General features: G+C 34.5%; 1 protein-coding gene and 2 long non-coding RNA genes across 8 annotated transcripts; 2 read left to right on the top strand and 1 right to left on the bottom strand.

Annotated features, from left to right (window-relative positions):
* Window positions 1-91: 91 nt before the first annotated feature.
* LOC149491007 (uncharacterized) lies at window positions 92-8,407 on the top strand. Of its 4 annotated transcripts, none has more exons than XR_016315720.1 (4): window positions 92-119; window positions 6,648-6,829; window positions 7,398-7,537; window positions 8,302-8,407. It is a non-coding gene; the product is annotated as an uncharacterized LOC149491007 (long non-coding RNA). The 4 variants fall into 4 exon arrangements; XR_016315712.1 differs by lacking the exon at window positions 92-119 and adding an exon at window positions 5,663-5,709 and having other exon boundaries at window positions 6,648-6,749; XR_016315711.1 differs by lacking the exon at window positions 92-119 and adding an exon at window positions 5,663-5,709.
* A 1,638-nt stretch (window positions 8,408-10,045) lies between these two features.
* Window positions 10,046-12,365, bottom strand: LOC149491006 (uncharacterized). The gene is made up of 3 exons (XM_089698783.1): window positions 12,297-12,365; window positions 11,026-11,538; window positions 10,046-10,771 (listed from the first exon to the last, which is right to left on the bottom strand). The coding sequence occupies exons 1-3, from the start codon at window positions 12,337-12,339 to the stop codon at window positions 10,443-10,445; spliced, it is 885 nt and encodes a 294-aa protein (XP_089554909.1). The 5' UTR covers window positions 12,340-12,365; the 3' UTR covers window positions 10,046-10,442.
* Window positions 12,366-13,332: 967 nt separating this feature from the next.
* Window positions 13,333-16,592, top strand: LOC149491005 (uncharacterized). 3 transcript variants are annotated; one of them, XR_016315703.1, is made up of 3 exons: window positions 13,333-13,706; window positions 14,645-14,826; window positions 15,384-16,592. It is a non-coding gene; the product is annotated as an uncharacterized LOC149491005 (long non-coding RNA). The 3 variants fall into 3 exon arrangements; XR_016315682.1 differs by having other exon boundaries at window positions 13,336-13,706; window positions 15,395-16,592; XR_016315689.1 differs by having other exon boundaries at window positions 13,341-13,706; window positions 14,645-14,746; window positions 15,395-16,592.
* Window positions 16,593-16,856: the final 264 nt, after the last annotated feature.

The following is a 16,856-nucleotide window of genomic DNA, read 5'->3' as shown; positions in this document are numbered from 1 at the left end:
TCGATTTACCTATACTTTATAATATAATTATCTGTGTTCAGAGTATTCGGCCTGATTACTGTTTGGCATGGTTTTGACAGTTGACTGTTGAAGATTATGAAAACAAAGAAAATAATAAGGTTGATGGTTCATAATAAATTCATATCGCCGATCTTCTCATTAGTTCATTACAGAAATTAAGTGCTTAGATTGCTATTAATTATGTTCAGTCTTGCAAGGTGTGCGGGTGGTTTATTGTGGCCAAATCTTAATCTGTTGATTGTGGTGATAAACTCACGACTAGCTACATCCAGCTCATCATACCAAGGTCTTCTCTGTAAATCTTCTTGAATATTTCCATACCATTTTCCTTTAAATTTCTGATCCTCCTTCCAGAATTCTAACCACGTACTATTTAACGAGACATTTACATCGCAATAATAATCAGTCATAGGAACATGTATCACATTTCTGACGCCAATAAAGCAGTTTTGAAGCAGTTTTGTCCACTATTTCGTTGCCCAAAATACCTTTATGTGAGGGAGCCCACATAAACGCAGCTGTAGCTCCTTTATTATGCAACTGCCATACAAAATCCTTAATAAAATAGATAATATAATTAGCCGTTTTAAAAGTAAGATTCATCAGTTTTAGACTATTTATAAGACTTAAAGAATCTGATAAGATAAGAAAATATGTACAGTTATTTACACAACTAATCAATTTTAAAGCTTCAAAAACTGCATATTATGTCTCTGCTGTATAAATAGAGCACTGTTGATGTAGAACAAAGCTTTGAGCAGTAGGTTCTATTCCTTTGGGGATCATGCACTGCCCTTCTCACATAATCTGTACTTTTACTACCATCAGTGTAGACTGTATAATAGTTTTGGTTCTCTTCTAAGAATGCTAGAAAATCAGAATTGTTATCAATTGTCCTAGATAAAATTGAGATTGGATGTATAATACTATTAAATGAATGAGTGTAACATGACCAGCGAGATTGTTTTTTGACATTTGAACATTGAGATTTTATTTCCAGGAAAATATGGCACAAAGTTGGACATATATGACGGCGCCACCGTCGAAGCTTTAAAAAATAACGAACGGCGAACCGATAAAAAGCAGCGCGCGCGCACGACTCGGGTCATTCGTTCGCCGACCGTGGCCGAGTGCACATCTATTACGAGCTTACTATAACTTATTTGTGATATTTATTTTATTAGTGGTCATAATTGTAATACCAAGTGATTGTATTAGAAACGACTGTATTGTAAAAAATGACATGATTAAAAGGAGCAACTATGGAGTTTCTTGCCGGTTCTTCTCTGTAGATACTGCTTTCCGAATCGGTGGTAAATAAAGAAATGTTTGAGTTAGAGGTGTTTCTTTGCTCGATTACCCAACGCAACGCCCACAGCTTGAAAATAGATCCACATTCTACATCTTCGCCGACATCAGAATTGGGATCAAATCGAGCAAATGAGAAAGCACGTGGCGATAACCTGGATATAATTAATGCGTGCGCTGATTAGAAAAAGCTGATTGAAAAGACAAAATGCCGCAACCACGTGGCACTTCGATCCAGTTTCAACGGGAAGAGGCATCCTACAGATCTACGAGCATACGTGTCACTGAGCAGCCGGTGACAAAGGGAGAGCTCGTTATGTGCGGGCAGGGTGGCAACTTCGCCTCGCGCTGCGCGGATGCCACTGCCGCTCGCACCACCGCGTCAGACCCCGTATCATCGAGAGCAGCGCTTCATCATGACTTCACAAGTCTGGCATCGCAGCGTTATCGCAGTAGCAGTGGCGCGGGCGGTGCGCCTACAAGCCGTGTGGTTCATGGCAGAGGAGGGTTATGGTGTAACGAAACGACGCGTTGGCAGCTACCACTCGGCACATGTATGAGGCTAAGTGCTGGTGAATCTGGTCAGTCGTACTATTTTTATTACTATGTTTCTGATGTTCTCTTGTAAGAAATCGGTCAGTAGATAACATTTCACTTTGAGTGTGCAATTAGATAAAGAAAGTAAGGTTTTTAAAATGTAGTAACTTATTTGAAAGAAAAAGAAATTTATTGCCAAAAACAAAATTTATCTTAAAATTAATTGAGGAAAATCGTCACAGCCTCAGCTAAATGCTGCATAAAAACAGCGCTGATTTACAGGCCGTACAGATTTTGTTAAAAGTTGTAACCTACAAGACCAGTGTATAGTTAAATCTTATTGCATTTAACTCGACTTATTCACGCAGTGATGTTATTATTAGGTCGTGCGATATTGCTTTACGGTTTTGTAGTTAGTTAAATCTTATTCCATTACATTTAGCCCATCTTAGTTACGCAGTGATAAATTATTATCAGTACCTAGGTCGTGTGACTTGTGTTTCACTTATTCAGGGACACGTTTACTTGAGTAGGTAATTCACGTTATTTAAAAACAAAAAAAAAAAACACTTCGCGGCGTAAGCACTGACTTCAAGATGAATTAAGTAACGACTTGCTTTAATGTTGGTTAGTTTGTGAAGCTAACACTAAAGAAAGAAAGCGCAATAATTTGTACACTGCATCCAGATACTTCAATCGAACGTAAACAATAAACATTCACTTGTCCGTGTATCGGAACAAAAAACAGTATGCGAATTACTTTTAAATTAGTTTCTTAACTACCCGCGTTAGTTTCTTGACTACCCGCATTCATTTCTTGAACTACCTGCGTTAGTTTTTATTTAGACTATACCCTTGACAAATAGCAATTAATTGCTACACAAAGACAGCCTTATTGCCATTCGATTAAAAACGAAAAGCAATGCGTTAACTAGTGCTTAGAGGTTTAATAAACTTTTCGTAGGTTTTATTTAGGGTGATATTTGAGGTCATTTCTTTATAAAAAAAAAAATAAATAAAAAAAAATATTAAGTCGTGAACAATTCACAGTACACAGTACACAGTACAGTTTTTACAATATGCAGTTTTATGAAATGTGGCAGACTTAGTTTGATCGAATGAAAGATAAATCGAGGCATTTCGTTTTGAATTTTTACTTAGAAAATTTATTAAGGCCCTATTTAGGCAGTTCATAATACAATGTCACAGATAATTATCGTGTGTTCAAATAAACATCTGGCGTAAGATAAACGTTATGATTGGAGTACGGGTCTAGATTCGGTTTTAGTATGTAATTTGATTGCTTTAAAAAAAAAAAAAAGAAAAAAAAAAACTTAACTATCCCATCAACGTTATTACGATAGTTTAAAAAAAAGATAATAACCGAAAATAATCTCAAGGTTAATCGCGCATTTACAGTTTACATACTGTCGTCAGAATATAATGTCTGTTTAATTGAATAGAGAAAAGAAAAAAATCCATCCAGGTTTTCTGAAGGTTATTTTGTAGCTTCAAAATATAAGAACGCAAATCCTAAACGTGGAGTATTCGATAGTATAATCGATTTACATTGTGTGCATTTAATGTAATTCCTTGATAATAGTTTTTGTGACTAGCTGCAGTTTGACATCAACTGAATACATCAATTAGGAAGTTGTACAGTAGTTGTTGAGCAGTACATTCTTATTTACGTTGAAACTAAAATTTGGCTCAGCCCTTTTACCGTTCGATATGAGATTCACAGATGAGTTTAAGCCTACACTTATCAATTGTTTTAAGTTGAGTTTTCAAAAGTTAACATACCGTTAAGGAGTTTTAACCACATTTGAGAACAAGCTTTTGCCACTTTTTGAGTTAGTCGAAATTTTGTGTTTTTTTGCGGTTAAGTTACGAATTATTCGTTTTAAACTTTTTAGATATTGTAATTTTTGCGCTATAGTCAATGATCATAATTAACGACAGGTAATGTCAGATTGATTTTAATTAGCTAAATTACAGAGAGCGTTTTACGACACAGCGTTTAGAAGCGAGGCAGTTAATAGTACGGCGCAGCGGTTGCGTAGCATATGGAGCAACGTAGCATCATCAGCGGCCAATGGTACGGCTCGATGACGCGATGCCAGGATGACGCAGCACAAACGTTGAGGATACGGTCGCGTACCGTTGATTTGCTGCGGCAACACTCTGTTTTCAGTTTTCATAGTTGACCAGTAGCATACTGACATCTGTTTACTCGTACGCTGTACGAAGTAAATGTGTGTTGTGCCCACACAACACACATTTACGTAATATTCCAATATTACTACGGTAATGTCGTTTATTAGAAGAAAGTGATATGCTATCTGGCATGAGGTCCAGGATAAAACATGTGTGTTCTGGCCGGTCAGTAGGATCGGGGCAGTGTAGGCTGAGGCAGGATGGATGTTATTTTGACAAAAAAAACAAAAAAAATGAAAATGAATTATCGTAGTAATGTAGTGTGAGATGTTATGGCGTACGAGGACGCAAGTATGACTGTATCGGATATAACTTGTGTAAAGTAAAAGTTTGTAACGTGGATTATTGTAACGGTAATGATTTAATTGCAGGAATTGTGCGTGCTATCTGGGTTGCAGTCCACGGTAGTTGAGCCTTCATTTGTGGTGAGCGAGCGTCGTGTCTATGTTATGTGGATGTTGTTGGTGTTCTGTAAGGTCAGTATGGCCGAGCGGTATAGTTGTCTAATCCCGGGATGAAATACCGTAGTGCTGTAAAACAAGAAGGGACGTACGAGGACGTACGATTGTCAGTATGGCCGAGGAGTGGAGAGAGTCGTGAGTTTGGATTTAATATTGTTGTGTAAAAAAAAAAAGAAAAGGAAAAAAAATAATCCTTAAAAAAAATTATGCAAAAAAAATTATTCAAAAAAATTATGCAAAAAAAAATGATGCAAAAAAAATGATGCAAAAAAATGATGCAAAAAGAATGATGCAAAAAGAATGATGCAAAAAAATGATGCAAAAAGAATGATGCAAAAAAAAGAGAGAGCGAGTTATTAAAGGGAGTCCGGTCCAATAACTCGGCTATAGGGATTGCAGATCCGGTCTAGCACGCTATAGGGAAATCTGGTCTAGCGCAGTAAGCTAAAGAGATTTCCGGACTGGCACGCTAGAGGGAAATCTGGAGAGATTTCCGGACTAGCACGGTTGCTGAAGGGCTTGCCGGACCAGCACATTGTTTTAATTGTCTTGTTCCCAGGTGTTCAGAAGTCGCTCGAGGACGAGCGTATGTCAGAATGGCCGTGACGGCGCCACCGTCGAAGCTTTAAAAAATAACGAACGGCGAACCGATAAAAAGCAGCGCGCGCGCACGACTCGGGTCATTCGTTCGCCGACCGTGGCCGAGTGCACATCTATTACGAGCTTACTATAACTTATTTCAAACTCAAACTCAAACTCAAACTCATTTATTTGGCACCACATTATACAGAAATAAGGTAATTACAAACAAAAAGAAGAAATACAAAATAAAAAGAAGAAATACAAAATAAAATTAAAATTAAAAAAATATTTGTGATATTTATTTTATTAGTGGTCATAATTGTAATACCAAGTGATTGTATTAGAAACGACTGTATTGTAAAAAATGACATGATTAAAAGGAGCAACTATGGAGTTTCTTGCCGGTTCTTCTCTGTAGATACTGCTTTCCGAATCGGTGGTAAATAAAGAAATGTTTGAGTTAGAGGTGTTTCTTTGCTCGATTACCCAACGCAACGCCCACAGCTTGAAAATAGATCCACATTCTACATCTTCGCCGACATATACATTTTAGCCAGCTAGGACCATCTGCTAATTAAATGAGGTGAGGTGATTTTATTTATAATAAGAAGTTTTTTTGATGATAGTAGTTTTAAGCAATATCTTTTTGCAAGTTTGATTGGTCTCAATAACAGAGGCATAATATTTGTTTCAACTTCCATGGCCCTTATGGGAGTAGAACACATTGCCCCTGATATGATCCTCAAGGCTTTGTTCTGTATTATATCCAGTTTATGAGTGAGTGCTATTTAAATATGCCAAAGAACTATAATCAAAATGACTCCTGGCTATGGATTTTTAAAAAATTTTGGGAAAGTATTTTGGGATCAGCACCCCATGCGACACCTGCTAGACATCTCAAAATGTTAACACCATTTAATGCATTTCTAGATATTATATGTTTAATGTTCTTTTTAAGAAAGCTTGTGATCAAGTATTATACCCAAGAATTTGTGGGACAATACTCTTGGAATAATATCACCATTAAAAAACAACATTGATTAGTGATGAATCCTTACCAAATAGCATTACACTACTTTTAGCAGCATTTATTTTTAAATTTAATCAGTGCTGATAGTAGTTACTCAATTGCCTTAAAGCAATGTTAACATTACTAATGGCTATGGTTAAATCACATCTGAACTGTACAATGCTAAATCATCTGCAAACTGAAGTATATTTACATTTTTAGTATTTACATATTTGCTATCTCACAAGTATATAAATTATATAATAAAGACAATAAAATTGTACCCTGCATAGTACCCTTTGACACAGCTCTGGGTCCATGTAAATGTTGTTATGCTTAACATATAATATTCTATTATTAAGAAAATCATGAATCCATTTACACAATTGTCCAGGTACACCTGCATTGCTTAAAACCTTCACCAGTATGCCAGGATCTACATTATCAAATGCACCTTGCACATCAAGAAATACACAAACTGTGTGTAATCTCTTGTCTTTTGCATTTTTCAGATCACTTATAAGAGAAACGAAACTGTCAGCACAACTTCGTCCTCTGCGGAATCCATATTGAACATAAAGAATAACACTGTTTGATTCTGCATACCAATCAAGGCGAGTTTTCACCATGTTTTCAAATATCTTTCCAAGACATGATGACAGTGAAATTGGACGATAGGAACAAGCCTGTTCAGGTGGTTTATCTTGTTTAAGTATAGGTAGAACACATTGAGTTTTCCATGAACTTGGTGTTAACTTTTTATGCCAAAGATTATTAAGAACATTCAAAAATAAATTTTGTATTGATTCAGGTAGATGTTTAATCAATAAATATGGAAAATCATCTAAACGAGGATTTCTCCTAGATTGTAAACTCATTAAGAATTCAGACCATGAAAAAGGATCCAACAAAAACCGTGATTGCGGATTTTCATTATTATTATTAAAATGATTGTCTAATTGAACCCGGTCAGTCAAATTGGTGCTATCTGATAGTCTATCCAGTAGTGGTTGTATAAATCCATCTTTATATGACTTACTAATTCTGATATTCTTAAATCTTTTAAACACAATCCAGATTTGACTGACGGGAGTATTTCTATTGAAACTGTTACAGAAATTATTCCTGTTAATTCTTTTTTGCTCCTTGATAGTCCTTTTTTTAAAACATATAATTTTTTATAGTTAATGTAATTACTAATGGTTGGATCATTTTTTTACAATTTCAATGCTTCATAAGATTTAATAATAGATTGTTCACAGATGCTGTTCCACCAGGGAGCTGGTGGTCTACTCCTGAAGTTGGTCCTGGTGAATCTAACCGAAGCCGATTACAGAACTCCTCATGAGATTTCTTCGGGTTCTCTGCACTGACTATCATGTCTTGGAAGACTGAATATGAGGTTTCTGTATAATGAGTCCAATAATCAGTTTTGTTATATAAAATTTTTTTAACATGTTTCTTGATTGTGTATCTTTTCATGGCATTATTTCGCGCCATTCCCGGAATGGCGCGAAATTATGCGGGTTCGAGTCCCGCCTGACGCGAAAGTCCCGCCTCGTGAACGAATTTTTTCTATTCTTTATAAATTTATATTTATAAAGCATTTGAATGCCATTTGTAACATTGTTGTTGAGGAGGAATATAATCAAAAACTCTGTATGAGAATAAATCATATTGTACGTTCTCCAGTAAGGAATTTGTCAGAAATGTGATACTGATAGTTTGTGTTCCTACTAACTCGTGTCCTACTTTTTTCATAAATCGTCTAACTGCAATTATTTCATATGTATACTGTAAACAATTTAACAATGTTACTTAGTAAACAATTCTTTATTTGATAAATTGGTTGGTACAAATTTGATTATACTAGTTTTTGACGTGACAACGTCTTATAAATTGGTTTGCCGGGTGCAAGAAGCTTATATCTAATACACTGGAGATTGCACTATGAACGTTTACTTGTCACGGGAAGGTATGACCTTGAATGACGCCTGGTTGTATTTTTGTCCCTTTCACACCTGAGAGTCACGCGGGCATGGTTAGCCCGCCTAAGAGCGAGAGAGACAGACATAAAAAGTCGTTGTCACGTAAAACTTTCGCCCGTATACCGACTTTACAGGCAACCAATTTTTTTCTATTTATCATATTATTGTATCATTCCAGAAAGTTGCTGTGATTGAGAAAATTATTAGCGGTATTGTGCTGGTTGAAGATCACAACTTCAGTGCCATCACACCTTTAATATTACTAAATATATGATTTAAATAGACTGGACTTTTATTTCCTATTCTTTCTTCTTTGTTTTTACTTTCCACAAATACTTTGAATTGCATGTTTATGTTAGTGTCCGGATAAAGTATTTTATAGTTTGGTTTACGGAAAGGTAGAAAAGGGGAGTCACTCTCACCACCGCCGCCAGTACCTGAAACATCTCGATCTTCTGGATGTCGTGGTCTCTTCTTAGATTTGGGCGGGTTATCGCCGCCCCCCTTCATTTCCATCCATTTTTTATGAATACGCTATATTAATGTTCTAATTTTTAACTTATTTACACTTATTTATGAAGAAATTGTATTTAATTTAATTTAAATTTCAAAACTATGAACCGCGCTTTTTCAAATTCCCGCCACTATATTTTTCTATAGATTGACACTTTTAAAAATTCGTTATATCTTTTGAATGGAATATCGAATATCCAATTTTTTTAATTTAAAAAGTATTTTGCTGGTATTGAAACAGACTATAATAAAACATCATTTAATGGGATAAGGATTAATAATTATATGTGTATGGGTAACATGGTTTGATTAGGTACTGTCGCCACTTCTATTTATTTTGAAAACGTAAAAAAGTTGTTGTAGTAACATACCTACTGAAGATGGACATATGGTATCGCGGACTTTCTTATTGATCCATTCTATAATACCGTATAACATTTTTTTGTTGTATCTTCAATGTTTGAGTTTGAGTTTTAGATTCCGCAGCGCACGCGATGACAGAATTTTTTATTAAGGAATTTTTTACACCTTGGGTTACATTATTGCATTTTTGGTAAGGATCTCTAATTTTTTTGAAATGCAATAGAACCTATGTTGCTCAGTAAAGATGCAGCTTTCTAATGGTGAAAGAATTTTTGAAATCGGTCCAGTAGTTTATGCGTGAAAACCATACATACATATACTTACATAATTACAACCTCTTTATAATATTAGTATAGAAGTATAGATAATGAAATTAAAGTTAACATTTCAAGTAAAGTAATAAAATAAACCTATCTAGAGACTTATATTTAAGCAGAATAATAGCGACAAATTCAGAGTCAGTAGTCACATTAATAATTATTATGAACAAATGTGGAACAAATCGTATTACACTCTTTTTTAACTATTGTTTAAACAAATATTATATTGGAAATATCACGTTACTAATAATAATCTTTTTCCTCTATATATAATCATCAATTACTTACCTACCACTCAATTTGCTTATTATTCAATTCTGATTTTAGTGAAGAGATTATATTTAATAAAGAAGCTGTGCCCCGCGGTTTTACTCCGCTACTGTCGCGTCGCGTCGGTCTTAGCGTGATGATATAAATTATAATAGCCTTCCTCGATAAATGGGCTATTTAACACTGAAAAAATTTTTCAAATCGGACCAGTTGTTCCTGAAATTAGCGCGTTCAAACAAACAAACAAACACTCTCAGATTAATTATAATATTACAAAATACATAGGTATATATTATAAATAGTATATTGGTATACAAGGGTATACGATATACATTACTAATTATGAATTGAAACTCGGATTATTTCAGTTGTTAGTTGTTACACATTTGAAAAAGCGCACATTTTGTTCCGGTCAGGTAAACTTAGATCAAATAAAGAACGATATACTTTATTTATTGTTTACTTTATTGATTTTTAATTAAAAATTGGATGTAGGTATGGTATGGGTGATATGATTTTTTATAATTACGTTATTATTATACAAATTTGTATAGGTAACTAACTACCTACAATTAAAATATGATTAACATTTAACATTTTTAAAAGATGATAAAAGCATATATCTTAAGGATATAATATACTCTTGTTATAAGATTTTTAAGGCACACACGATTTATATCATGTCATACATAATCTATACGCAATAGAAATCTATTAACATGATCGACATCAAATATTAATAATTAAGAACACACGTGATCATTACACGTACACAAATTGTATACAATAGGTTTGCCAACAAAAAAGTTATTTCAAATATTCATTCATTTTCATCATTGTCAGAAAAGCTTGTTTAAGCTGTCTTGCTTTTCTTTATTGTCGATGAAGATATCTTCGAAGTTTGCTTTCGTTTTATCCCCCTAGCCGAGATATCAATTTTCGGAGTAGAACACATACTATTTTGGGAGGTAGAGGATTCTATACTATTTTGTGAATCAACTTCCGAATTAACTGATAATTCTGAAGCAGCATGACTCAATGAAGTGGGATAACCAGTGGATGTATTTTCTTGTTCACTAATATATTTGGATACGTCAGTAGAACGTAGGACACTTCGTTTCTTTCTCATGATAATATCTGGTTTTGGTACAGAGTCACCATCAGATTTATGTTCACTTGCATCTGAAACAAAGTTATCATTGATTAAAATACAGAGCATTAGAAAACATTACTATACTTATAATAATTTATTATTAACTTCGTGATAATAATGCTTTAAAAATATCTACTGGGGTTTGCCTAATTTTATAACCTGACTTTACTGTATTATTAATTGATACTAATACACAGAGGCCGCAAGTACCAAATGTAGATTGTAGACATACAATTAACGTAAATATTTAGACTATGGCTTTCAAATATGTGTTTTTTTGTACCTTCGGTGCTAGCAAGCTTAGGCAATTCAATAGATGGCGTTCTAGACCTAAAGGAGGAACAAGGTGCTGATATTATTTCGTCCTCACAAAGCTCTTGGTCAATGTCACGTGCATCAGGATTTTTTTTACGTGATTTATTCGTTTCTGACGTTTCCTGTTCCACTATCACGCTTAACTCTTCATTTTCGACGCAACCGCTGGTTCCTGAAGACCATTCCGTAAAATTATTATAATTATATAAACTTCGGAGATCATATATCTCTGGACTACTGGGTTTTTCTACTGCATTTAATTCTACTGATTCTTTGTCAATAGTATCAGATTTCGGGGCATCACACCCTCTTCGATCTGCCGCTATAATTTCCTTCATTTTTTTCTCTAACTCCTGATAAAACTCTTCTGGGTCATCGTCATCTTTTCTTTTAGGTACCACTTCAATATTTAGCTCTGGTAAAGATTCACTCGAGTCAGTACTGCTGCGTCGCTCTCGCGATTCTGATGTGGGAGATAACCCTGAAAGTAAATGAACAATGATTTAGTTATTATACCTTTTTTTTATTTTTCCGATCGCATTGGAATCACTACGTATAGTATAAAACAAAGTCGCTTTCTCTGTCCCTATGTCCCTTTGTACGCTTAAATCTTTGAAACTACGCAACGGATTTTGATGCGGTTTTTTTAATAGATAGAGTGATTCAAGAGGAAGGTGTATATGTATAATAATTAAATTAAATAGTGGAGAAGTACTGTTTTTTTTGAGGTTTCTAATGTGATGCCGTAAATAATTACATTTTTTCCTCTTACCTACATTGCAAACGCAGGCTGAACCCTACGAGTTTTATCAAAATAATGTACTAAGTATTGAAAAAGTCAACAGAAAAGTCCGTGATGGTATAATATAATATTATGTCTATCTCTTATGGATAACCCACAATAACTTTTTTTTGTCATTTACTTTAAAAATTGCGGGGCGTAGCGTTTGCGGCGGTACCGGCCGGCCGCCATTGCACCCGTGCGAAGCCGGGGCGTGTAGCTAGTTTAAAATATATTATAAAGAATAGTTTATGAGCAAACATAAACTACAAGTATCTTTTGCACATGATATCCCTCATAGAAGTGGACTTCATCACAGGGCCGTATCTAGTCGAATTTGAGGTAGGGCAGCGGTTCATCATCATTATCTCCAGCAAAATTAGCCATAAGAGGTTAAAAAATACTAATAGCTAAGTACAGGCTTCTATTTTGATAAAATAAATATTGTCTCAACTTACTTGGTTCCTCCTCAGAATATTCTTCATTACTTGAGCGCGACATATTTAATTAATAGAGTTTTGTTTGATTTAACAATTAAATGAGATTATCGTGTTTAAAAAAATACTCTTGAAGAGGGTAGACGTGAATCAGGAGTTGCCATTTGAAAAAAAAAAGAAGAAGAAAAAGAATTACGATGATAGTCATGGCTAAACTGTGAACACGAAATGAAATGAGATAACTAAATAAACATTTAATTAAGTGTACAAATTGTATTTATCCATATAAAAATTCGCCAGTGTGATTCGTTTTTGGTTCAAGCAGTCACAAAATTCATCGATTTACCTATACTTTATAATATAATTATCTGTGTTCAGAGTATTCGGCCTGATTACTGTTTGGCATGGTTTTGACAGTTGACTGTTGAAGATTATGAAAACAAAGAAAATAATAAGGTTGATGGTTCATAATAAATTCATATCGCCGAATGCCGATCTTCTCATTAGTTCATTACAGAAATTAAGTGCTTAGATTGCTATTAATTATGTTCAGTCTTGCAAGGTGTGCGGGTGGTTTATTGTGGCCAAATCTTAATCTGTTGATTGTGGTGATAAACTCACGACTAGCTACATCCAGCTCATCATACCAAGGTCTTCTCTGTAAATCTTCTTGAATATTTCCATACCATTTTCCTTTAAATTTCTGATCCTCCTTCCAGAATTCTAACCACGTACTATTTAACGAGACATTTACATCGCAATAATAATCAGTCATAGGAACATGTATCACATTTCTGACGCCAATAAAGCAGTTTTGAAGCAGTTTTGTCCACTATTTCGTTGCCCAAAATACCTTTATGTGAGGGAGCCCACATAAACGCAGCTGTAGCTCCTTTATTATGCAACTGCCATACAAAATCCTTAATAAAATAAATAATATAATTAGCCGTTTTAAAAGTAAGATTCATCAGTTTTAGACTATTTATAAGACTTAAAGAATCTGATAAGATAAGAAAATATGTACAGTTATTTACACAACTAATCAATTTTAAAGCTTCAAAAACTGCATATTATGTCTCTGCTGTATAAATAGAGCACTGTTGATGTAGAACAAAGCTTTGAGCAGTAGGTTCTATTCCTTTGGGGATCATGCACTGCCCTTCTCACATAATCTGTACTTTTACTACCATCAGTGTAGACTGTATAATAGTTTTGGTTCTCTTCTAAGAATGCTAGAAAATCAGAATTGTTATCAATTGTCCTAGATAAAATTGAGATTGGATGTATAATACTATTAAATGAATGAGTGTAACATGACCAGCGAGATTGTTTTTTGACATTTGAACATTGAGATTTTATTTCCAGGAAAATATGGCACAAAGTTGGACATATACATTTTAGCCAGCTAGGACCATCTGCTAATTAAATGAGGTGAGGTGATTTTATTTATAATAAGAAGTTTTTTTGATGATAGTAGTTTTAAGCAATATCTTTTTGCAAGTTTGATTGGTCTCAATAACAGAGGCATAATATTTGTTTCAACTTCCATGGCCCTTATGGGAGTAGAACACATTGCCCCTGATATGATCCTCAAGGCTTTGTTCTGTATTATATCCAGTTTATGAGTGAGTGCTATTTAAATATGCCAAAGAACTATAATCAAAATGACTCCTGGCTATGGATTTTTAAAAAATTTTGGGAAAGTATTTTGGGATCAGCACCCCATGCGACACCTGCTAGACATCTCAAAATGTTAACACCATTTAATGCATTTCTAGATATTATATGTTTAATGTTCTTTTTAAGAAAGCTTGTGATCAAGTATTATACCCAAGAATTTGTGGGACAATACTCTTGGAATAATATCACCATTAAAAAACAACATTGATTAGTGATGAATCCTTACCAAATAGCATTACACTACTTTTAGCAGCATTTATTTTTAAATTTAATCAGTGCTGATAGTAGTTACTCAATTGCCTTAAAGCAATGTTAACATTACTAATGGCTATGGTTAAATCACATCTGAACTGTACAATGCTAAATCATCTGCAAACTGAAGTATATTTACATTTTTAGTATTTACATATTTGCTATCTCACAAGTATATAAATTATATAATAAAGACAATAAAATTGTACCCTGCATAGTACCCTTTGACACAGCTCTGGGTCCATGTAAATGTTGTTATGCTTAACATATAATATTCTATTATTAAGAAAATCATGAATCCATTTACACAATTGTCCAGGTACACCTGCATTGCTTAAAACCTTCACCAGTATGCCAGGATCTACATTATCAAATGCACCTTGCACATCAAGAAATATACAAACTGTGTGTAATCTCTTGTCTTTTGCATTTTTCAGATCACTTATAAGAGAAACGAAACTGTCAGCACAACTTCGTCCTCTGCGGAATCCATATTGAACATAAAGAATAACACTGTTTGATTCTGCATACCAATCAAGGCGAGTTTTCACCATGTTTTCAAATATCTTTCCAAGACATGATGACAGTGAAATTGGACGATAGGAACAAGCCTGTTCAGGTGGTTTATCTTGTTTAAGTATAGGTAGAACACATTGAGTTTTCCATGAACTTGGTATTAACTTTTTATGCCAAAGATTATTAAGAACATTCAAAAATAAATTTTGTATTAATTCAGGTAGATGTTTAATCAATAAATATGGAAAATCATCTAAACGAGGATTTCTCCTAGATTGTAAACTCATTAAGAATTCAGACCATGAAAAAGGATCCAACAAAAACCGTGATTGCGGATTTTCATTATTATTATTAAAATGATTGTCTAATTGAACCCGGTCAGTCAAATTGGTGCTATCTGATAGTCTATCCAGTAGTGGTTGTATAAATCCATCTTTATATGACTTACTAATTCTGATATTCTTAAATCTTTTAAACACAATCCAGATTTGACTGACGGGAGTATTTCTATTGAAACTGTTACAGAAATTATTCCTGTTAATTCTTTTTTGCTCCTTGATAGTCCTTTTTTTAAAACATATAATTTTTTATAGTTAATGTAATTACTAATGGTTGGATCATTTTTTTACAATTTCAATGCTTCATAAGATTTAATAATAGATTGTTCACAGATGCTGTTCCACCAGGGAGCTGGTGGTCTACTCCTGAAGTTGGTCCTGGTGAATCTAACCGAAGCCGATTACAGAACTCCTCATGAGATTTCTTCGGGTTCTCTGCACTGACTATCATGTCTTGGAAGACTGAATATGAGGTTTCTGTATAATGAGTCCAATAATCAGTTTTGTTATATAAAATTTTTTTAACATGTTTCTTGATTGTGTATCTTTTCATGGCATTATTTCGCGCCATTCCCGGAATGGCGCGAAATTATGCGGGTTCGAGTCCCGCCTGACGCGAAAGTCCCGCCTCGTGAACGAATTTTTTCTATTCTTTATAAATTTATATTTATAAAGCATTTGAATGCCATTTGTAACATTGTTGTTGAGGAGGAATATAATCAAAAACTCTGTATGAGAATAAATCATATTGTACGTTCTCCAGTAAGGAATTTGTCAGAAATGTGATACTGATAGTTTGTGTTCCTACTAACTCGTGTCCTACTTTTTTCATAAATCGTCTAACTGCAATTATTTCATATGTATACTGTAAACAATTTAACAATGTTACTTAGTAAACAATTCTTTATTTGATAAATTGGTTGGTACAAATTTGATTATACTAGTTTTTGACGTGACAACGTCTTATAAATTGGTTTGCCGGGTGCAAGAAGCTTATATCTAATACACTGGAGATTGCACTATGAACGTTTACTTGTCACGGGAAGGTATGACCTTGAATGACGCCTGGTTGTATTTTTGTCCCTTTCACACCTAACTTGGCAAGTTGGTGTGAAAGAGATGAAGAAACAACCAGGCGTCATTCAAGGTCATACCTTCCCGTGACAAGTAAACGTTCATAGTGCAATCTCCAGTGTATTAGATATAAGCTTCTTGGCCGGGTGACACTTCAAGAAACTGCGTTACGCTCCGCTCACGTTATGCGCTCACAATGAGAGTGAGTGAGAGTCACGCGGGCATGGTTAGCCCGCCTAAGAGCGAGAGAGACAGACATAAAAAGTCGTTGTCACGTAAAACTTTCGCCCGTATACCGACTTTACAGGCAACCAATTTTTTTCTATTTATCATATTATTGTATCATTCCAGAAAGTTGCTGTGATTGAGAAAATTATTAGCGGTATTGTGCTGGTTGAAGATCACAACTTCAGTGCCATCACACCTTTAATATTACTAAATATATGATTTAAATAGACTGGACTTTTATTTCCTATTCTTTCTTCTTTGTTTTTACTTTCCACAAATACTTTGAATTGCATGTTTATGTTAGTGTCCGGATAAAGTATTTTATAGTTTGGTTTACGGAAAGGTAGAAAAGGGGAGTCACTCTCACCACCGCCGCCAGTACCTGAAACATCTCGATCTTCTGGATGTCGTGGTCTCTTCTTAGATTTGGGCGGGTTATCGCCGCCCCCCTTCATTTCCATCCATTTTTTATGAATACGCTATATTAATGTTC

This window comes from Colias philodice, chromosome 1, assembly GCF_061535455.1.
Source record: "Colias philodice isolate Cphi_HAF_F1 chromosome 1, ilColPhil1 Martin Lab GWU primary, whole genome shotgun sequence".
In the NCBI taxonomy this organism is placed as follows: Eukaryota; Metazoa; Arthropoda; class Insecta; order Lepidoptera; family Pieridae; genus Colias; species Colias philodice.
The sequence above is the reverse complement of the archived record's forward strand: the minus strand, read 5'-3'. Positions and strand labels throughout refer to the sequence as shown.

Bases quoted from the DNA above. Each gene is read 5' to 3' on its own strand.
- LOC149491006 (XM_089698783.1), bottom strand. From the start codon at position 12,339: ATGTCGCGCTCAAGTAATGAAGAATATTCTGAGGAGGAACCAA. The intron at 11,539-12,296 runs GTAAGTTGAGAC...ATTTACTTTCAG, and splicing joins ATATTCTGAGGAGGAACCAA to GGTTATCTCCCACATCAGAA. The intron at 10,772-11,025 runs GTACAAAAAAAC...ACTTTGTTTCAG, and splicing joins TAAGCTTGCTAGCACCGAAG to ATGCAAGTGAACATAAATCT.